General features: G+C 40.8%; 1 protein-coding gene across 1 annotated transcript in view; it reads left to right on the forward strand.

Moving 5' to 3' along the window:
* LAMA3 (laminin subunit alpha 3) overlaps window positions 1-24184 on the forward strand; it is a 248463-nt gene that overhangs the window by 162163 nt on the left and 62116 nt on the right. The window contains 6 exon segments of the mRNA XM_079108746.1: window positions 4276-4506; window positions 8550-8663; window positions 14294-14403; window positions 17351-17431; window positions 21776-21882; window positions 23579-23629. Of these exon segments, the coding sequence (XP_078964872.1) occupies window positions 4276-4506; window positions 8550-8663; window positions 14294-14403; window positions 17351-17431; window positions 21776-21882; window positions 23579-23629 (694 nt within the window).

The following is a 24184-nucleotide window of genomic DNA, read 5'->3' on the forward strand; positions in this document are numbered from 1 at the left end:
AAAAATAAATAAAATAAAGGTATCCATCTAAAAAAATAATTTTAGCATATAAATTATATTTGTGTAGACACAAGTTTATATATATTTGAAATACAAATTACATAAAATATAATTTATATATACAATTTATATATTTTATATGTATAATTTACATAATTATGGTTATGTTTTTTATTATTTATGTTTATATATTTTATATTTATGTATGTGTATTTTATGTTGATATTGTTTAGATACAAGTTTAAATATATTCAAAATACAAAATTATATAAAATATAATTCACGTACTTTAAAATATGATTTATTTCATGTTCACATGGCTTTGTTTATACCACCTTTATGGCACTTTAGTACCATCTCTCCCACTTCATAGTTAATTAATCTTGTTTCATAAACCCTGTGAGCTTGTAAATGCACAACATAGCTCCTTCATCCTTAAATCTTATCCTTAAGTCTCCCTTAGTGCCTAGGACATGGTCAGGGTCCAACAAATACTTGGTGTGGATGGGTAGAAAAGTCATGAAAATGTCTTACATCAAGAGAAATAAAAATAATATGGTTAAATAAATAAAGCCTCAACAGATCATTAAATATTTTATTATACCTACTTGATTATAACCATTCATTAGAAAATAGTGTTCCATATATTTAATTAGTATCTGTTCAATACCCAAGATGAAATCTTTTTGAATCCTTTGAACTCACAGGCATATTTCAACATGTCTGTACAGGTACATTTGTAGAACATTGTCTTTACTTGACATGATTAGAGCTATTCCCCTAGAAATTTTGCTGAAAACATTCAGAGGCAATTATTTTAACTTCATGGCTACCTGAAGTGATTGGGGCAATCAGTAAGGTCATCACAGAGCTTAAAATTAAAATACCTGGGAATGAGTTGTCCACAGGGGCTTTGAAAAGCTCTGGCATAAACTGGGGACTTAGGAAGCTACACTTGTTCAGGTCTGTGCACACATTCAGACATGTGAACATGCTGAGGAAAATCCTCAGAAGGCCCTGAAGTTCTCACTTCTGGCTGACCCTGAGGGACTATGAAAGCAGGAAGTGAAGGCTAAGGTAGAGCCATCAACTGCCTGGTTTAGAGTCAAAGGGGTTCTCCAATATGTGCACAAAACCACTTTGCCAAGATTGGGAGACTTTTTGACTCTAGACATTTAAGGAAATCTCTGCAAGTTATTAACTGATCATCAGGCTAACAAAGCCGAGACTTTAGTGGTCATTTACAACAAGAAATACAGACTTCTCAGAACAAACAAACAATAACAAAAAATCCTTGGGAATGGAGCAAATGGAATGGTTTCCAGAGCTGCCACATTATGTTATTTTAGATTTCCAACTTTCAGCAAAAATTTGGGAGCATGTGAAAAAATGAGAAAGTATGGTTCATAGAAAGGAAAGTTGATGGAAAAGCAAAAAATACATTTTTACTGAGGAAGATAAGACATTAGACTTAATGGAGAAAGACTTTAAATCGGTATTTAAACATGTTCAAAGAATTAAAGACATCGTGTCTAAAGAACTAAAGGAAAATATGAAAACAATGTCTTACTAAATAGGGAGTATAAAGAAAGAAATAGAAATTGTAAGAAAGAACCAAATAGAATTTCTGGAGTCGAAGAGTATAGTAATGGAAATGAAGAATTCACTAGAAAGGGTGGCTGTGGACTGAATCAAGTCCCTCTGCCAAGAATATGTTGAGGCCCTAACCTCCAGTGTGGCTGTGTGTGGAGTCAGGCAGTAATTAAGGTTAAATGAGATACATAGGTGGAGCTCTGGTAGGATTAGTGTCTTTATAAGAAGAGACACCAGCAAGCTCATTCCTTCCATCATGTGAGCATGCAGTGAGAAGACAGAGCATCTGCAAGCCAGGAAGAGATCCTCACCAGGTGCCAAAGCAGCCAGAGCCTTGATCCACAACTTCCAGCCTCCAGAACCATGTGGAAATCAACTCCTTGTGTTTAAGTCACCCAGTATAAGATACTTTGTATGTCAACCCAGATTGATGAAGACAAAGACTCAGAAACAGATTTAATTAGGCAGCAGGAAAAATCAGCAAACTTGAAGAAGGTCAATTAAGATTATTCAGTCTGGGGCTAGGGTTGTGGCTCAGTGTTAGAGCACTTGCCTGGCATGTGTGAGGCACTGGGTTTGATCCTCAGCACCACATAAAAATAAAATCAAGGTATTGTGTCCATCTACAACTAAAAAAAATAAATAAATAAAATAATTATTCAACCTGAAAAACAGAAAGAAAAAAGAATGAGGGAAAATAAACAGATTCAAAACAATGATGGATACTGTCAAGTGTACGAGCATGTGTGAAATGGGGATACCAGAGAAAGAGGGAAGAGCAAAAGGGAAAGAAAAATATTTGAAGAAGTGATCCTTGAAAACTTGCCCAGTTTGTTGAAAGCATTCATGTATATACCCCAAAAGCCTAATAATTAGTCCTTCACATAAGACTAATGCCAGAGATCCACACAGAGACATACCACAGTAAAGATGCTGAAAGACAGAGACAGAGAACCTTGAAAGTAGTGATTCATCACATCCCAGTGGTCCTCAGTAAGATGAACGGCTAACTCATCTGAAGGCAGTGGAAAACATGTTCAAAGTGCTGAAAGAAACACATCATCAATAGAGAATTATGTGTTCAGCAAAATGTCCTTCAAAGAAGAAGGAAAAATGAAGACATTTATATATATATACATATATATATATATAATTCATATATGTACATATATACTTTCTTATATATGTATATATGTTCATTCATATGTGTGTGTGTGTGTGTGTGTGTGTGTGTGTGTGTATTCATTGCTAACCAACTTTCTTGACAAAAGATGCTCAAGGAATTCCTTTGGACTGAAATGAATGGACATTATGTAGTAACTCAAAAATCCACATGAAGAACTAGACCACTGGTAAAATTAACCACAGAGGTAAATATAAAGGACCTTCCAGCTCTTGTTTGTCATTCTTTTTTCCCCCCTCCCATCTGATTTAAAAGATAACTGCATAAAGCAATAATTATAAATCTGGGTTGATGGGCATACAATGTATAAAGAAGTCATTTGTATGACAATAGCAGCCCAAAGGAGCAGAGGGGAAATGAAAGTAATAGAAGAAAAGTTTTTGTGGACTATTGACATTAAGTTGGTATTTATATAAATTCTCAGCCTGGGCAAATCTGTAGAGACAGGGTAGAGATTAGTGTTTGAGATGGGTTGAGAATGGATAATGACTTAAAATGGGCATAAAGATTATTTGGGGGATGATGAAAATATCCTAAAATTACATTATGGTGATGGTTGCACAATTCTGTAAATTTACTAAAAATTATACACCCAAAATGAGAGAATATTATCATATGCAAACTATACCCCAAGCTGTTAAAATCAATTAAAATTATATAAGTGGACACCTAAATTCCTTGCAGCATTATTCACAATAACCAAGTAATGAAAACAACCTAGAAGTCTATCAGTGGATGAAGAGGTAAAGAAAATGTAGTATATACTTTAAACAGGAGGACACCCCACCATGTGCTACATGTGGGTGACCTTGAGGACAGTAGACTAAGTGAAATGAGCCAGTCACAAAATGACAACTACCATGTGATTCCACTGATGGAGGTATCAAAAGTGTCAGAGCTCTTAGAATGGGGGTTGCCAGGGGCTGGAAGGAGGGGCAGAGGAGTTCTGTTTAGTGGGTTCAGAGTTTCTGTTTTGCAGGACGAGCAAGTCCTAGTGATCCGCCATGCAGCTTATAGATCACGTTACTGCCCTGTGCACTTAGAAATGGATAAGATAATGAATCCCATGTGATGTGTTTTTACCACAATACAAAAGAAAAAAAAAAAATGAATGTGTGCAAGAAAAGATTGTGGTGTCACGATTATGTCATTTAATGACTGCTGCATGACTATATGCCTTCCTTTCCTATATTTTTCTCAGTTGCATTTTATTTGCATTTAAAAAGAAAGTATAACACTGGGACATTTCATATCATTTTATTGCCCTCTGACCCTTGCCCTCCTTTCCCCCATTTTTGTGGTGCTCTCCCTTCCTGGGAGTGACCCAAGGCACTGCTTCTGAATATAAATGTCCCAGGAGGGACTTCACCATCTTACTTTATTTCACTTTCCCATCTGCCTCCTGTGTCTTCCCTCACATTTGTTCTGGGGTCTGCCTCTGAACTCCCTGGCAGTGAGCTTGCCTGATGGAGCCCCTGACTCTCCATTTTCTCTTGCAGGGAAACTTCAGACACTCCAGCAGCAGAGCCCTGGTGTCCAGGGAAGAGCTGATGACGGTGCTGTCTAGACTGCAAGGGCTGCACATCCGGGGCCTCCACTTCACCGAGACGCAGAGGCTCACCCTGGGCGAGGTGGGGCTGGAGGAGGCCTCTGACACAGGAAGTGGACGCAGAGCACACGAAGTAGAGATGTGTACCTGTCCCCCTGACTATATGGGTGACTCATGTCAGGTAGGAAAATTTTCTACCCACAACATTCCCCTGGGGCAGCCACTGTGGCTGGAATTTTTGGCTGCTGTCCTGCATGGTGGAATGGCTTGGGACACTTTGTCCAATGCCCAAGCTTCTGCTGGGCTAGAGTTTATGTCTTACCTAGACTATCTTCAGGAAATAAATATGAAAAAGAAATTCATGGGATAACACAGGTGCACAATAGATGCTGAGGATGGCGAGATCAGAAGCAGGAAGGAGCCCACAGGTCAGCATCCCCATACTTGAACCTCTGCTTTCCATGAGCTCACCCAGAGTGCTTAGGCCTCTTTCTAACCCAGGGCCTCCCTCACCACCTCCTGGTCCTCAGGAGAGTAGAATTCCAGAGAATTTCCTGGATTCTTTGAGGAGAAATCATGTTCTAATTTTCTAGTTTTCACCAGATCTTCATTCTTTAAGTCCTGCCAACCTGAATTGTCCTCCAGTAACTAAAATATGCCATAAAATGGAACTATTTAATATCTCACACTATAAATGTGCTCTTTCCGCAAAGGGAAACTCCATGTTAGTATGATTAGCAGGAGATGACAAACTTCAGCATTCTCTGTATTCCATATTCAGAATGTAATTAGCAAAACTCTTCACTTTCTTTCTTGGACCTTTGAGAGCAGAAAACCCAAAGGTGATCTTCACATGAGACTTTCTGCTTTTTAAACTTGGAAATACCTTCCTGCTGTGGTTTTTCTGGGACTCCTGTCCTGTGACTTTTAGCCCATAGGTCGCTGACATTCATCGCCCTCTCCTCCATCTCTTTTTCTAGCCCGATGAAAATAGATAGCCCAAGGAAAAGGGGGGAACTGGATTACCACCCTCATGCCCAGGGTGTGTTCTTTGCGGTGACTCAGCCTGTGATTTATGGCTGCTCTAATCGTCTAGTGCTGTCTGCGGGGTGAGGTGGGTAGAAGGTGATGCCTGCCCCACCTCACAGGAATTACAGAGCGGTGCGCTTACCTGTGGGACTGTTATGTGCGCTCTGGCACAGGCTGACTCATCTGTGAAGTTTAAAGGTGGGGCCCCCTGCCGCAGACAGCCTTCCTTACCTGACTCAGGCAGGCCTGGGCACTGAGCAGGAAGGGCAGGTATAAGAGGAAGAAGCAGAGGTTTGTGCACAGCCAGCAGGACGCCCGGGGACCAGGATGCCCCCCGCAGTGAGGCAGCCAGCCTGGAGCACAGGGTGGCTGTGGATCTTTGGGGCAGTCCTGGGGCAGTGTCTGGGATACAGTTCACAGCAACAAAGGGTAGCATTTCTTCAGCCTCCAGGTCAAAGTCATCTGCAAGCAAGTTATGTGGAGTTTAGACCCAGCCAGGTAATGTCCCTTTTAAATTTTGATTGGGGATCAGGAGGGGTTCCCAGCCTTATGACATTTTAAGTTAGGGTGATTAAGGAGTAAATGGGTGGGCTGGGGGAGGGGCTGGTGGCCTCCCCCATCGTTGACTGGCAGTATTTATTACAGTACCTGACAGATTGCTCTCCTGAGCTATTAACCGCAAACTCCATAAACATCAGCCCACCTGGAAATGCCTGAGACAGTTAAGAACTTGAATGCTTGTGGCTGTTAATATACTATGAAACTTTGTGCCCTTAAGCGGGAAACTCAAGCCTCAGGACAAAAGAATCCATTGCCTATAACTTTCTGAATTCTACTTTCAGGAAAATTTACCCACAAAGTAAAACATGACAAAAAATGAAATCCATGTCTAAAAAGAGTAACCAAAGTTTGCATAATATCTAACAGGCATGCTTCGATTTGCCAGGCGTGAAGCATATATAAACTCTGCTCTTTATTTAAACTTCCTGGATATTATGTACACTTAGAGAAATAGATCCTATGTCTGCTAAAATAGCCCTAGAAACTGAGTAGGGGCATGATCTTATCATTTACATCATAAAAGTTTACTGGAAAACCTATCTTGAAAAATTATCACTTCATAAAAGTTAACTAGTTACCAAACCCCTTTACTGAAATAAGAGACCAGGATACATTCATTTTCATTTAGTTAAGTGTCCAATACAATCTGAATGCTCTAACAGAATTTTACATAGAATTTGAGTTTGCTTGTTTTTTAGAGGGGGAAGTGATGACATTTCAGTAATGCTCTGAGAGTCATATGACATATAACTCTTGCAGACTGTTTTTCTGCTTCTAATCAAAAGCAAATTACGATGAGTGATTTAATTTTAATCGTGAGAGATTAGCCTTCCCCAAAGCATGTTTAATTAAGGCTTTTACTCAAGTACATTGATTAAACTAACCAGATCTATTTGTTGATTTAAATAATTTGTTCTTTGCCAAATACAATTAGTTTTTAGGCAGGCAATGTGACGTGTGGTGATAACCATAGGTGCTTGTCATAGATAGGATCACACCATTGCTGGCTAAATTTTGTTCAGATGTATCTATCCGTTGTGCTCTCAGCAAAAGAACATTCCTTTCATACTTTGATTCTCCTTTAGACAAGTCTATTCATATAGCACACAAAGTAATCTAACTTTTTGCAATGTGTTCCTTTGCCTAAACATGGCTCCTGATAGTTTAAAGGAACATCATATTGGAAATTATGATCTGTTGTTGTGTATGATCAGCCATCACTGGTAATGTGGGAAGGTGCTCTGGGCAGTAAGGGGGGCAGGGTTCCACCCTTGGGAAGCACCCAGGGGGTGACTTTTCTTCCTCTCTTCCATTTATCCAGACCAAGACCTTTATGGCTATGGATGAAACATTTGGTTCAAGATTTGTGTTGACTACGGTTTCAGAATTTGATGGACATAAATGTTTTTCAAAGAAAATTAGATGAAAGACTACCCTTTATTTTGAAATATTAATTATTTTTTACTGATGCTTTAAAGATAGGGCATATAGGAGATCAGTGTAACAAACTAGGGGCAATGTCTGACTTTGTGATTAGCTCTGCCAAAATTAAGAGAATGTCGATAACCCTCTTTAAAGACAGAAATCTAAGTGATTTTGAACTGAAAGGATGAAAAGGGAAATGATGTCTTCTCAGAATTGTCATGTGCTTTGGATAGCAATTGTCTTCTTTCTTTATATTGATTAAATGCTTTGTTTGAAAAATAATGTCGTAGCCCCGGATACAATCGGGATAACAAAGCCTCGCTTACCAGATGGTGTATGCTCTGCAATTGCAACCAGAATCATTGCTTTTTTTTTTTTTTTTTTTTTTTTTTTTAATCTATTGCAGGCATTCTTAACTAGAATCCTTTAAAAAAGATATCAGTTCGTGAAAAAAAAAAAACTATAATCCTCTTCATTCAGAGGAAAAATAACAACTAGTATTATTATTACACAGTAAGGAGACAATGTACTAGAGATAGAAATAATCGAAACGATATTGAACAACAACAAACCAAGACCAAATCCAGGAGACTCTCTCAAACAGGGTCTTTGTGTGTTCACCATGGACCAAATATTGGTGAGCAGTCCTGAAAGGGAACTCAAGCACCTCCTCTCTCCCAGGGTTCTCTATTGCCTACAGGTGAATAAGAGGCAGTGAAGCGATTCCAGCAATTTGGCCATTATTGTGCAAATCCCCCTGAAGACTCTACCCCACCTCAATCTTCCTCCTTCTGTGTTGTACTTCCACAACCCAAACCCACACTTTGAGAGGGCCCAGCTACTCAAAGATGGTTTTCTTAGCTGTCCTCCCGGTAAGAACCTAGAAGAACCAGAGCCTTGATCCCCTTTATTCATCCATGCTTCCACCCATCCTCAAAACAAGCAGGAAGCAGGAGAAGAGGGGCCCCACTGCCATCCCTCTCTCTGAGTCCCCTGCCAGGCATCTCACACTCCCATGGTGGCCTGGAAACAGAACTTGACCTGACAAATACGGCAAGTGGAGTAGGCTGGTGGTTGAGATCAGAAATCCACACACTGACTGAAGGAAAGAAAAAGAAAATGAAGTCTTCTCAGTTAGAATTGTCCCGTGCTTTGGACAGCACTTGTTCTCTTTCTTTGTATTGATCAAACACTTTTTTTGAAAAATAGGGTTGTAGCCCTGGATACTATCGGGATAACAAAGGCCCGCTGACTGGACGCTGTGTTCCCTGCAATTGTAATGGACATTCAAATCGATGCCAGGACGGCTCAGGCATATGTATTGTGAGTAAATTGATAGTCCGATGCTATCTATAGGCAATCTGTTTCTCCTCTCTACCTCCTACTGTGCCCCGAGACATCAGCATCATCTCCCACCACACCCTAAGCAGAGGTTGCTATGACCATGTAGGAGGCTCCAGCGCTGTCGATGAATTATGTATTTTTCATTTCCCTATTTCCTTCATCTTAACATGCACCATCAGAAGAGAACAGCGGTCTGAACAGTTCCATTACACCTTGGTTTCTGCATCTCTGCCTCATTAAATCATATTAGAAGGTGGACCCGGGGACTTGTCAGGGTATAAAGTCAGAGCTGCTACCTTGAGCCTCCGTTTTTTTGGGGAGGGAGGAGTTTGTAAGAGGAGAACTGGCTACTGTCAGGTGGGCAGTAACTCAAGAAAGCACTCGGGGGAGAAGGAAGTGCTGAGGAAGTTTTATGGCTCATGCTCAATCAGTCAAACAAACCTTCCACCATTGCCAAGACAAAGTGGGCTTATGGGAACAGTGGGCGAGTGCAGGGTATCTGGGAAAGGAAGTGCCATCTCACTTCCCTTTCCCCTCAGCATCCTCAGGGGCTGCTTTTGACTTCTTTTCTCAAGACCCAGATTCTATTGCTTATCTACTGAAAATGAACTTCTTTTGGAAAGTTTTATAAAATCCTCCTACATAAAATTAGTTTCTTAGAATTTTTTTTTTTCTTTTACATCCTAAAGCTGAACCTTCTTTATCCTACTTCCTTCTTCCCTTTGATCAGAGTTCTTCTGCCCAGTAGCCAGGACCTTTCCCATCAAGGGAAGGAGAGAACATCTGCACTCCCAGGAATACAGAGGGTCCCAGTTGTGTTGTGTTGTTTGAGGGCTCCCCTCTGCTGCCACGGTCTTCCTTTCTATGATGTAATGCAACGACTGTGTGTTTCCACTACTCGAGTTCCTAGACCGTACTGAGCCAGTTCAGCATGCCCCAGGGAGCTGCTTCCTCTGCAAGATGGGACAGGCCAGAACAGGAAAGTGTTGTGAAGGGTGGCCTGATAGAATATTTTGTTGGATTATAACCTTATAAGTTCAAAAAGAAGAAAGGACATTGAGAAAGGTTGCTTTCCAGTTCATAAGCATTCCTTTATAACAGTTTATGTTTGATACTGTATGTTGAGTGTAACACAAGTGAATGCCTTAATTAAAAATAAATATTTATCTCATCACTGAATCATTGAGATATCAAGTGCACATTATATAAGCTGCCAAAGAACAAAGAGTTTTCTGTATAGTCCATTTGCCCCATGAAAGGATACCCTGTAAGAATCATAATTCATATTTTAATCAAATAAGATTTTTTTGACCATTTCCTATCTTTGCTGCTCTGTCTTCACTTGTCTCCAATAACCACATGGCCCTTAAAGACTATTCATTCAGGAAATCCTTACTGAGTATTTGCCATTATGGCAGATACTGAGCCAAGTGCCAGAGCTAAAAAACCATCAGAGGTAATCCTTGCTCTGGAGGCTTGCTGTGTAGTGTGCATGTTGTACATATGCTATGCATATAAGTGCACATGCAAACACACACACACACACACACACACACACACACACACACACACACACACACACACAGTCCTATCTGCAGTCAATAAACTGCTCAATGGAAAGTACTGATGCTTTTTCTACTCCAAAATATGCCTTTACATGGAAGCCAAGGATGCATCTTGCATTCTCAAGGGACAGTGATGCAGGCACCAAATACCTTTCAATATTAAAAGGTCTTTCAGGCTGATTCTGCTGTAAACTGACTTCAGTCTCTCAAGGTTCAAAGTAAATCTCTAAAATCAGGGAACTTCACACATATGCAAATCTCCATGCCATTTCTTTTTTTTCATTGTTTGTTCTATTTAGTTAAACATGACAGCAGAATGCATTTTGATTCATTTTACACAAATGGAGTATAACTCTTCATTTCTCTGGTTGCACATGATGTAGAGTCACACCATTTGTGTAATCACACATGTCCATAGGGTAATGATGTTTGTCCATGCCATTTCAAGAATAAATTTTGAGGTTTGAAAAGTAGCCCAGCTGCTTGTCTAGAGCAGTATGTGTGCAGTTTAAAGGAGGCAGCAGCAGATGTGTTATTCGGGTGTCACTGGGAGGAGGGCCCTGCAGTAACAGGCTCTTTTTCATCTGTGAGGCCCTTGCCTCTCCCTCTTTTTTGACCACTCTCTCCCTATACTTCCTCCTCTTCTCCCCTGGCTTCTGTTACCTCTTTCACCTCTTTTATTGCAGCAGCTTGATCCTCCTCTGTTCCCATGTCCTTCCCTGTTTTCTTCCCATCTTCTTTCCCAGAATGGTTTACCTGAAAGTCACAGCTCCCCCTTCAGCTCGTGGATGGAGTTCCTAGACTGAAGAGCCAGCTCAGCAGGTCAGGCCCTACATTCTCAGGGACCCCCGACACCATTTTGTCCCCTTGCACTGCCGTCTCTGGCACACTTCTCATTCCTGCTGCAAATTGCCTTACAGTCACGGGACTGAGGTTCTGCAAACCCTGTTCCCTGTGCCTGCAATGTCCTTCTCTTGCTTCTTTACCAGCTAATACCTTTCTTTCTGTCCTCGAAGAAGGCAGCAGCTCCTCCTGAGTCCTTCCCTGGGACCCCAGAAGGGCCAGCTGCCCCTCTTCTTGCTTCTGCAGGAAGCTGGCCCACCTTTGTCACCATATTTCCCACGTTGTATTTAATATGTCAATTTATAGTGTTATATGTACCCCTGAGTCAAAGTAGCAACCCATCTTTGCATCCCTGGTATAGTTGGGCATGTAGTAAATGCCCAGTAGATTTTTTTTTAAATATGTGTTTTAGTTGTCAATGGACATTTATTTATTTACTTATTTACTTATTTATTATTTATATGTGGTGATGAGAATTGAACCCAGTGCCTCACACATGGGAGGCAAGTACTCTACCACTGAGCCACAACCCCAGCCCTCCCCCCAGTAAATGTTTGATGTCAAATGAAGCTAGGAAAGAACATTCTGCAATGGTGGATGTGGGCTCCTGAGGCATTCATTCATTCATCACAGTAAAGCACAAGGACACTTGATAGGCAGATGCCTCAAGTTTGCAGAATTGATGAAGACAGTTCTAGGGAATCCAATCTCAGCTCTTGGCAAGGGTATCTGAGACACTCTCATGGGAATTCAATAAGCGCCATGGCTCTGACCTACTTCCAGGAACCTCTCCCCTCACCCGTGGAGAGGACCAGCAGTTAGAGTGTTTTTAGCAGGATACAGATGGCTTCAAGTGCAAATCTTGTTTCTCTAGTGTTTTCAGTCTCGGAGTGAAGTAGGCACAGGACTAAACCATATCTATACAGGCACATTCTTTAACATTGTGATTTGCATTAAAAAGAAAGAGAAACTAGAGTGGAAAGATAAATAATTAGTTCAAAATAAGGATATTTCATGAGTGGGTCAGGACAGTTGAGCAAAAGAAGGTGAAGGCAGCCACTGATGTCTCATCTGACACTGGGAGAGCACTTCTCTGGGGAGCAAATAAACTGTGAGAAGGATTCCAGATAGGGTGAGCTTTCTTGAGATGATCACATGGGGACATGTGAATAGCATCCTGTTTTCTAAAATACCAATCTCTTGTGTTTATAGCACAGTTCTATATCTAGAAAAAAATATGAAAGCTATTTTAACATCTTAATGTTTTGTTCATTTTAAAAGACTTAAAATAGTTGTACATATTTATGGGGGCAATGCAATATTTTGATATCCAAATCAGGGTAATTAGCATATCCAATACCTCAAACACTATCATTTCTTGTGAGGAACATTCGAAATCCTCTCTCCTAGCTATTTTGAAATATACCATAAATTATTGGTGACTGGGTCATCCTTCAGACTTGTAGGAAACACTAGAACTTGTTCCTCCTATCTAATGGTTTTGTATAATTCTCATTTACTCAAAGGTTCACCAAGGGTGGATTTGTTTAATCTGGACAAATCATGACATTCGGTATTGAAGGGTAGTCTTTCCCATTGTAAACAAGTCCAGTCTTCTCTTGATATGTGTGCTTTGTTTTTCTCAGCTAAGCTTCAGATATTATTTAAAAATATACCTATCACAGTTTCCTATTCAAGAGCCATCTCTGCATATAGACATACAGACATAAAATACATATCAGCAAAAATTTTAAATCATATTATTCCAGGTCATTTAATTAATACAAAAAAGTCTGAAATGCCTAATCTCCAGGGTAAGGGGAATTTTCCTGGAAGTTCTTGTGCATTTAGATCTTTATTACTAGGGCAAAGCCAACAAGAGTTATATGGGATTAAAAATTCCACAAAACTAATTCCACACAATCCATTAGGCTTTATGTCAATAGACAGTTCCGTTGCAAAGTTCTATCACAATACTTTATTGAAGATCAGCTTCCCTTAGACATTAACCTTGACATGCAGTTAATTGAATTTACATTATATAATAAAATGCTTAGAAACAATTTCTTGCTTCTTTGGAACTTGAGTGCTTCCTCCAAATCCTGTACAACTTTTTTCATTGTTTTCACAAATTTCATGTGTTAAAAGCATTTAAATTTTATTGCTCTTCAGCTTATCAATGTTAAGTGAATTTGAAGTAAAATGAAATTAATCTTCATAGAAGCAAATTTTTCTTTTTCTTTATTTTCTTTCTCTTTCTCCCTTCTTTCTTTCTTTCCTTCCTTCCTTCCTCTCTTCCCTCTCTCCCTCCCTTTCTTTCTCTTTCTCTCTTTCCTTCTTTCCTCCTTTCTTTCTTTTCTTTCTTTCTTTCTTTCTCTCCCTCCCTCCCTCCCTCCCTCCCTCCCCCCTCTCTCTTTCTTTCTTTCTTTTCTTTCTTTCTCTCTCTCTCCCTCCCTCCCTCCCTCCCTCCCTCTCTCTCTCTCTCTCTCTCTTTCTTTCTTTCTTTCTTTCTTTTTCTCTCTCTCTCTTTCTTTCTCTCCCTCCCCCCCCCTCTCTTTCTTTCTTTCTTTTCTTTCTTTCTCTCTCTCTCTCCCTCCCTCCCCCCCTCTCTCTCTCTCTCTCTCTCTCTCTCTCTCTCTCTCTCTCTCTCTCTCTCTCTTTCTTTCTTTCCCTTTTCTACTAGGGATTAGAACTAGGGCCTCATACACGCTAGGCAAACACCCTACACAGAGCTTCATACCCAGCTTCACAGGAGCAATCTAAAGTGAAAAGGGAAGAAAGTCTACATTTCCCTAGGACCCAGTACACTTTGTTTTTTAAAATTCTCCCAACAACTTTGGAAATTGGCATTATTCAAACTACATTTTAAGAGAATTAAAATTGCATGTAGTCACACATCAATAAATTGATTTTAAAAAAGAACAATAATGCGTAGAGAAGTGAGGGAACTTCTCAGAGTGGGATTTGAACCCAGCTGGGTCTCTCTCCACTACATCATGCCTCCAAATAACTGAGAGAAAGTCACCTGTACCTTTTTTGTGTGTGGCACCATCAGTGATTAGACAGGAAGAACACACAGCTAGCAGAACTGATATCGCTGTAGAGTCAGAGGACTTGAGTTATAATTGTGTAAATTATATTGACCTCAAAACTAATAAATGTAATAGGCTGCTCCTCATTGTCCTGTTCATCTGTCCCAAGAACTGTCAGCATAACACAGCGGGGGATCACTGTGAGCGCTGCAAGGAGGGTCACTATGGGAATGCTGTCCACGGATCCTGCAGGGTCTGTCCGTGTCCTCATACCAACAGGTACTGTGGAAGCTTGGAATTAACCTCAGTGGCAGGAAGTGGTTGGGTGGTAGCCTGGAACTGGGAGTGAGGAGGAGAGATGGGAGGAAAGGAAAGTGACTATTGGAGGGTTCCATGGTTTCTTTTTGGGGTGACAAAATGTCCTCAGCTTGACTGTGGTGATGGTTCTACAATCCCATGACTATCCCAGGCTACTGAATTGTACATCTCACATCAGTGAATTGCATGGTATGTAAATGTTCACCCTGCTTTTGCTCTATATGTATTTGATAGCCCTTCAGTCTGACCTTCTTCTCAATAAAGCTGTTATGTTTGAAAAATGAACACATACCACATGCAAGTAAAATAACAAGGAAGGGAGGGAGCGGCTAAGGAGGCCTCGAGTCCTTGAGCAAGTATTGGAATAATGGGGTGAAGTAGGCCAGGCAGTATCTTAGCCATGAGGTTCCAGGGGGAAGCCCCCAGGAAGCTAAGCTCATGGACAGGCAGGAGGGGCGGAGATGCAGTGCAGAGAAGAATGTACCCAACCAGGCCCTTTGGCCCATCGCTGCACTATGCCAATCACTGAAATGACAAATTTTGTAAAAGAAATAGAGTTTATTCATGAGGCAGTCAAGTGCAGAGACAGAAGAGCAACTCTCAAATTCATCTTCCTAAGAGTAGGATTTAGAAATATTTATGGAATTAAAAAAAAAAAAAAAAAAGGTGATTTAAAGCCGGGGGAAAGGTGATTGAAGGGGAGAGAAAGTGAAGTAATCAGTGCCCCGGGCGTGCGTAATCAATCTCCATAGTTCTTCAGAGGACACATGTTCAGAAAATGGCAGCATTAGCCTGATCTGAGGGTAGAGTTTTTTTTATCCCTTGACGTCAGAGAAGTCATTCAAAGAGGACACTTGCACCAGCCCCTGAAGAGTTGGTAGATTCAACAAAAGCAGCCTTCCAGTCCCTGGCAGGTAACCTAGGCAACCATTATCATCAAGACCCATCCATCAGAGGCGTTATCTATAGCAAAGCTAGTGGGAGACTAATGATATATTGCTCAGCCATGTGACCTCCAGACTAGTGGTTTTAAAAGTGAAATGAAAGGAATTAACTAAAAGCAAGTGGAGCGGAAGGGTTGAATCAGGTTTTCCTTCAGTTCCAAGAGAGCTGGAGATGAGGCTGGAGGGTAAGCCAGGGCTTAGGTCCTGTTCAACCTGGTAGGCTCTAGCCAACACCTGGGTTTCATCCTCAGTGTGACAGAAGATTGGGACAGTTCTGAGCCCCTGAATGATGATCTGAGTGTCATTCAGGCTCCAGCATGGCCAACAATCTATGTAGGTAGAGACACCATTTCCTTTTTATGGTAATCCACGTTCTGCTTGGGCTTGGCACCTGGTCGTCTTCTCGCTCATCACAGTGTGTTCACCGTAGGGTCCAAGCAAGGACCATAACAGACAAGTAAGCAAAACACGAGTCAGTTTGAAAATCAAGAAACTGTTAAAGTACCCAGAGTCCACAGGCTCAGAAACAAGAAAGGACCTCAAAGACTTAACATCTCCAGAAGTCCCGTGGACAAGTGTGCATTTCTGGAGATCTGTCTTTGAAATGTTCACCCTGCTTTGCTATCTACGTATTTCATACACCTTCAGCCTGCCCCGTCCTGCAGCTTTATTTGAACAGGGATCTATCACTACACTTGCCCAGACTTGCTTGAACAGAAGCTGGCAGGAGTAAAAGGCAGCAAGATTACACTGGCTGCTTGGGGAAAGCTTTTCATTTTTGGTTGCAAAGCATGTTGCTCCCATAAAGGTCAGCTTCCCGCTCTAATGAAGTTGGAGTAACATGTAGTTCCTTGGGTTTATCAGTGAAACTATATTTTTATCGAATTTTTCTTCCAGCAATAGCAATACTGATTAAAAACTTCTAACTGTCCCTGTAGAGGTATCTGGGTCCATCCAATAGGACCAGAGAGGCTTTCCAACTGTGAATTCTCTTATCAGCAAGGAATAAAGGGAGCAGTTTCCCCTCATATTTATGTCAGGGTAATGTTCAATGAACAGCATAGACATTTCACATTTTTAAATTTTTCTTAAATATTTTCATATTTTTGGTACTGAGGATTAAACACAAGGGAGTTCATAACCACTGAGCCACATCCCCAGCCCCTTTCATTTTGTATTTTGAAATAGGGTCTTGCTAAATTACTTAGGGCCTCACTAAATTGCTGAGGCTGGCTCTGAACTTGTGATCCTCTTGCCTCAGCCTCCTAAGCCACTGGGATTATAGGTGTGTGCCACTGCACCCAGCTGATGATTCAAATTTTACATGATCTTTTTTGGGACAGGGGGCTTCCTTTCAAATAATCATCAGTTTAGGGCTAATATAAGAGGAATCCAAATTCTATGGTTTGGTTTAAAAATTGCCAACCACTGTACCCACAGAAATACCAAATGGAGTGAGCTGCTCTGTGCTTTTCTTGCCCCCCCGCCCCTCCCCGCCTGCTGGCCCAGGGCTGAATACAAAATAAACTAGAATAAACAAGGTGATATTTTTTAAAAAGAATCAGAACTCTTCTTTTTTTTTTTTTTCCCCCCTGCCTAGACCTGTCCTATTGCTTCCTTGTTATTCCTGGAAAAAAAAAAAAAAAAAAAAAATGCTGTTGTAACCATCTCTTCCAGAGTGAGTTACTTTGTTCTGTCCCAAGAGAAGGAATGCATCTTTCCAAGTCAGAAAAAATGGATGCCTTTCAGGTCTTATCAAGTGCAGCTTGCCCAGCATCAGCTGGTATAATTCATCGTGAGCTCCACTAGCCTTGAGGGGCAAAGCTTTCTTCATGGGAAATCTTTGTTCACGCAATGGGTTTCAGTGTTCACTTGATACAAGCCCATCCTTTGTGGTAAAGAGAATGAGCAGCAAGCCTGAGGGATCACATTTTCACTGTGGCTTTTCTCTGTTTTCCTCTAAGTTTCGCCACCGGCTGTGTCGTGAGTGGGTCAAACGTGAGATGTGCCTGCAAACCCGGCTACATAGGAGCGCAGTGTGAGAGGTGGGTGTCGCTCTCCTTGCCCTCCCCCTCCCAGCCACCTTCAGATGGGGACCTGGGGACTGGTGGGTGTGTGCTGCTGGCACAGACAGGGCTGTGGGCCCGACTTGGAGGAAGAGTGTAGCTGTTTCTTTTTCCAAGGGCTGGAAACCAGGTCTCTTGGGGACAATAGAAGACTGTTCCTATAATCAGTCGTTGACATCCTCCCTTCCTGCTTCCTACATGTTTCAGAAATCTGAGAATGAGGCACGACAGGTACATACACCCACAAGTAGCCCTGTGGGGCCCCAAGGCATGGCCTGTGTACACAAGCTCCCACTCTCATCCCTGCATGCCCCCCCACATGTCCCTACATACAGCTACCTCCCCCACACATACCCACCCTCCCTGACCCCCAGGGTCCTCCTATTCCCCGACATGTCCCTATATACTCTACCCCACCCCACATCCCTACTACACACTCCTCCTGCATACATCTTACCTATCCCCCCACAAACCCTACATAATCCTAACCCCTAAACTTATTCCTGCATGTTCCTACCCCCCGAATGTGCCATCTCTACACATCCCTACCTTCATATCCTTACTTACCTGTACACAGATATAACTTTATACACTCATGCATTCACACACGTCCACAACCCTAGATATCCCTACACACACACACACACACACATACACACACACACACACACACTATCCCCACGCTATATTTTGAACACTCTGAGGACAGTCTGTGACTTGTTCAGTTTTGAAACCCTGGTTCCTAACATGGTACTGATCACATAGTAGATGGTCAATAATGTCTATGAAACAAAAAAATATAAAGACTAGGATGGAAAAAGTGTAAACTTAATTCTAAAGGGCAGTTAGACCCACACTTGGTTATTCGTTAACTGATGTTCAGGATTAGCATCAGGCACTGCATAGGTCAACATGTAAGGCAAAAATTTCTCAGGATTCAAATAACCTTGAATATCCTAACATCCCATCTCTCAATAAGCCAAGGGCCCTGTTGCATAAATATTTGTAGTGTTTGGTTACCCTCCAGACTGCCTTCAGTGTGAGATGTTCATGCTAGGACAGGCACAAGGAACTCGACCAGCTGGGGGAGTGGCAGGTGCCTGTCCTGCCTGTGGCGCTCTCTCCAGAATGTGTTCATTGCCTGAAATAGGGGCCAGACCTTCCACCACTTTTCTTTTCTCATGCCCACACCATCACATCCTCCTACTCTCTTTTACCCTTTCAGTTGAAGTCACTAAACCTAATGCGTATGTACAAAATTTCCATAGGCACATGGATTTGTTTCTGTACTTTTGTTTGGTTCTTGCGCCCTATCATTGCTGTATTATTTCTGAAAGTATAAAATGCCTTTGAATATTTGGTTGAGTAAGACTCCCCTGAAACTTCCATCTAAATTTTATTCCTTGGTCATTCTGGCATATTATATTTCTAGTTAAGTTTTAGAAGAGTTTGATTAAATTAAAAAATAAAAGACAAGAAAATTCATCCAACCAGATTTCATAGTAGGGCATAGCCACTGTAGACTGGGGTTTTGGAAATGTTCTGTGAACAGGGTGGGGTGACTGGAACCCACTGGAGCCACAATATGGAGGTGGGAAGTTGGAGAAGTGCAAGAAAGCCCAAGAAGAGGAGGATGTCTACTCATGTGCAAGATGGGTCAGCCTGGTCATGCGGTCACTGAGTCACAGCTCAGGACACCATTCTGTAGCAAAAAAGGAGCTATTTAAGTTTTTTCTATTTTCTATTTCAGCAAAAGGAACTTTTCTAGCTCTGGCCTTAAATTCATTCATTCTTTCAATGACAACATGCATGAAGCTCCTAGAGTCTGCTTAGCACCATGTTGAACACTAGAGACACAATAGCAAACAGAGCATGCACTCTGCCCTCCAGGTCTCCACAGGTCAGGGGTGGACAGACATGAAGATAAGCGTAAAATTACTGGAGTAAGGTGAATTGCAATTGAAGGGGTAACCAGCCAGCCTTGATGAAGGAAGGATGAGGAAGGAAGGGGCAGCTGTAAGGAGACTGGAGGGACGGATGGAGTGGGGTCTGGGTAGGTATTCCAGGCCTCATGATTTAAAAGCTACAAGGCTCATACCTGAGAGAGACTTTCTGTTTTACCTCCTTATGGTTCTCCACAAACAGTGAAACAGAAAACAGCAACAGGCTTGAGGAGGTATCTACTTATTTGGCAGGCAACTGATTTGAAATTTTTAATTAACAGTTCTCCTCTCAGATTATGTTTGTTATATTGGGTGTCTCAAGAAAGCAAGCTGTTGTTTCTTAAAAATTTCAAAAACTTTTTCACAGGTAAATGACAGGTTGATGTCAACATTTGTCAATCGTTAAAACATGGGTTGGGTTTCCAGACATCATGACTAGCACTAGTGGTTAAATATGAAACGACAAACACAAGGATAATAGAGGGTACAAAGTAGGAATATACCACAGACAGGAGCCTCCTTGGGTGGAGGAGGAGCAGCCTGCCTGGGGCCACCGTGGAAAAGGTTTCCCAGCTCACACCATGCTCATTGGCCTTTCTTCCCTTGGTTATGTAGAGCCACGAATGATAAATGTGTCCTCTGCTCCTTATTTACTGTACCAAAGTCATCAGTGAAATCAGGAACTTATACTTGAATCCATTGTGTTTAGCCATAAAAAGAGAACCAGCTATATTTTTTGTACTCAGTCACTAAGGCTCTGTAGGAATAAGGAAGAAGTGGAATCAAACTTCCTGAATATTTATATGATTTTAATATAAGATACTTTGTACCTTTGTGTCTTTTACATGGAAAATTTAGATATAAGCAGGACAAATAAAGTATTTTAGAACATAGATGTCCTGCATAACATGGCTTGTTAGGCAAATATATATACATATAAAGTAAAGCCCTATTATTAGTATTTTACTACCCTGCTTAGAAGACTCAGATAAGCCATCTCCGCCTAGCTGTCTTCATGATCATTAGGAAATATGTGAGTTTTCTGATTCCTGTGTACTTTCTGACATGTAATAATTCCAAATGATATAAAATGAATATTTTATTATCTCTTATAAGCATAGCTACCTTTTATTGTGTCTGTTATGTGCAAGCATTATACTAGCTTCTTTACTATATTTTATCTTATATTCTTTGACCACAGTAGGTGTTATTAGTCTAATCATTTATTCAATCAATGCTACTTGACTTCTAATATATGCCAGGTGCTATCCCAGGTACTAGGGATATATGAACGGGCAAAACAGCCCCAAACAAACAAATTAACAAAAAATACACCATGTCTTCATGGAGTTTATATTTTCCTGGGGCTGATTGATAAAGAAACTGAAACTCAAAGAATTATGGTAACAACACAAGATCCTGATAGTAAGTGATGAGGACAGAGTCCAGCCAGATCGTCCTCACCCCAAACACTTGTGCTTTGCATTAAATTGTAGGTTTATTCATTGGTGAAGTATATTGAAATTGCCTATCAGTTTTTAAGCAAAGCTTAAATTTTGTGGAAGGAGTTACTGTATTTCCTTGATTCTATCAATTCCATTGACAATAAGACACAATATATCAATTTGGGTATGATAGGGTGGGAAGTGGAATTTTGCTAAATGGAAATATTTTGATTGATGTCCCTGTGCCAGAAACATTAACATGTGTTTCAACATTTTACTTTTTAAAAAAATAGAACCTAAGAATGAAGGACATATTATCTTTAAACTTGTACTTATCACTAAATTTTAATCTAGAATAATAATGGTTCAAGGTCAGAAGCAGCAGAAATAATTGCTCTCAGTTGTTTGAGCTCATTATATACCTCACTGCAGAAATTAGTGCAAATATGAATTATGCAGCCTTGAAATAATACATTATGAAATATGAAGAAAGTCCTCCTTTGCGCAAGTTTGAAGTTTTTGACTCTTACTTGAAAATTGTTGCTGTGAAGAAATTAGTTTTAAGTTAAATATTTAATTGTGTGTTATCTTTAGGAACATAACTTTTCCATAAAATCCAGCCATCACTGATTTCCATATTGATCAAACCATTTGCTTCTGTGTATATTTTGTTCATCTGCCATTTGGCTAACTGGATATTTGAGGATTTGGTAGTTTTGGGAATGTGAAAGGAGGGAAGGAGCAATCCCTCAGCAGCCTCATTCAAGGGGTAATACCATTAGACTGAGGAGCATTCATTCATTCTTGCAAATCTATGTCACCTTTCCTTCTATAGGATTATGATATCCTGAACAGAGAACCAGATGTTAAGAAAATGAAGTGGAATCAACGATGAGTTCTTAAAGTGTTTCTCATCCTTTCTCTATTTTGCATAGGTGTGCACCTGGATATTTTGGGAATCCCCAGAAGTTTGGAGGTAGCTGCCAACCATGCAATTGTAACAACAATGGCCAGTTGCATTCTTGTGACCCCCTCACTGGAGGTAAGATTAGTACACACCTCGGCTAATCTGCATTCGTATAATTGGTATAAAATAACCACATAAGGACCCAAGCACAAATTTTTAGGAAGTATAATATGCAATTCCAGCTAACAAATTGCCCCCTGGTTTTGATAACCTGGCAATGATACCTGGGAATGCTTGAGTATCATTTACAGGTTTGGTGAATAAGTTACTTCTATTAGGGTAAGTAAGTTACCTTTAAAACTCATATAGCTAAAATCACTTTGGACTCTTCTTTGGCAATTTGCTGAGCTTTCCCTTTGACATTGCAGGGTTCTTAAACATTAGGTTTCTTTGTGTGGATCTGAAGGCATCAAAATACTCTTTCTCTTATAGCTACACATATTCTGGGATGTGGACAGGTATTTGAGGTGGATTCTACACACCAAGGAAAAGAGTTTTGGGGAGTTAGTATGAGTTCATTAGGAGCAGCTCAGAACAAAAAGGAAGATATTCACTTCTTTCTTTTAAAAATTAATTAATATGATTTATTAGGAAAATACCATTGGTGTAGTGTAATACCACCTACATAAAATCTCTCATCTTTTAATTATAAGCAAGTTGAAGAACTAAGCCCTGGATGTGTGGATTAGATCTAATCAAGTGACCCATTGCCAAAGGAGTGTAGACTAAATGAATAGAGTATTTACTGCCATGTCCAGTACTTCAGTTTTCGCTCCATCTTTTTGAACATTTTTGACTTGTACAGAAATACGGAAGGCATGCCTACCCAGTTACCAGATGCCATAAAGTGGGAAGGACAGCAAATGCCTTCTGTGATACCTTTAGAAAACAAAAGGAAAATTTTGTTTAGGAAAATTTCTAGCTCTGCATTTTGCTGTGATGAAGTTAGATTATTTTTCAGGGAGAAGTGAGAGGGCATTTCACCACAGGAATTCATGGCATGGGGAAAAGAGTGACAGTAAAAGGTGAACAAGGTCCACGGTGACTGTGGGGCTTTCCTCAAATGTAGTTAAGAACCTCAAGGGGCTGGGGATACAGCTCAGTTGGTAGAGTGCTTGTCGCACAAGATCCTGGGTTCAATCCCCAGCACCAAAAAAAAAAAAAACCCAAAAAAACAAACAAAAAAAAAGAAACAAACTCAAAACTCAGCTTATACGTGTAGTCATTAGCAGTGTGACTCAACAACATTGTGTACTTATCTGTCACATGTCTGCCAGTCCCTGGGGACTGTTAGGCCATAGGACAGCAGGGATTTTGTCTTGATATCTCTATATTTCCTGTACCACAGCACGCGGTGAATATTCAAAGATGCTTAGAGAATGTTTGTTCAATGTGCTTGAACTGCTTGAATGATTTGGGAAGAAGTGTGAACATGTTGGGAGTTCTCCAATGAAGAAAGCCTTAACACTAACAATTAGGAATTTTAATTCAATAAGGAAGGCATGGTCCTCTAGAGAGGTGGCTCTTTGTAGACAAGAAATGGAATGTATACTCAAGGAGGCCACTGAAGAAATTCTCGCGGCAGCCCTGCTGGGAGGAGAGAGTCCCATGAGCAATGGTGTGGGGGAGGGTGGGAGAAGGAAGGCCAGCGATGCTGTGTGGATGGGTGACTAAAATCTTCTCAAATGAACTTTTCTGAAAATCAAGTTAAATAGCAGGTGAAGAGTAAGTTTAATAATAACGATTTCTTTTTCTTTTTTCCTGATTTTAGACTGCATCAACCAAGAACCCAAAGATAGTAGCCCTGCAGAAGAGTGTGATGGTGAGAAAAGAAAGTCCTTCCCTTCCCAAGCTGTGGGGTTTAAGATATGAGCCCCATGCTGGGACGCATGGTTTCAAGTTGGGGAGAGCAACGGTGGGAGGAGGTGGAGAAGGACAACAGAAGGTCAAATCCAGCTTCGTTCAACAACTCAGTGATGTCCTTCAGCAAGCCACCTTACTGCTAAGCCTTGGTTTCATCACTTGTCCAATGGACACAACTTGAACTTCATACAGCTATTGGGGAAATGCTTATAAATCCCTTATCACAATATTTATGGCTTGGAGAAAAGAGTAAAAGTGGAAGGTAAAAAAGTTCCAAGGGTGACCATGGGGCAAGCGCTCCATAAATAAAAACTATATGCTATTATTTTTTCCATATTCCAAAGAATCAACAAGTTGCATAGAATCATCACTTTTATTTGAAATGATCTGGTGTATAGGGCTCACCTGTTTTTGAAATTCACCCCCCTGAGAAGACCAGAGTTGTGGTTTCTGCCTGTGACGACCTATGTGTGTATGGTCCAGACCTTACGTTCTCTGTGCCTTCCTTGACTTC

This window comes from Sciurus vulgaris, assembly GCF_902686455.1.
Source record: "Sciurus vulgaris genome assembly, chromosome: 13".
NCBI classification, from domain to species: domain Eukaryota; kingdom Metazoa; phylum Chordata; class Mammalia; order Rodentia; family Sciuridae; genus Sciurus; species Sciurus vulgaris.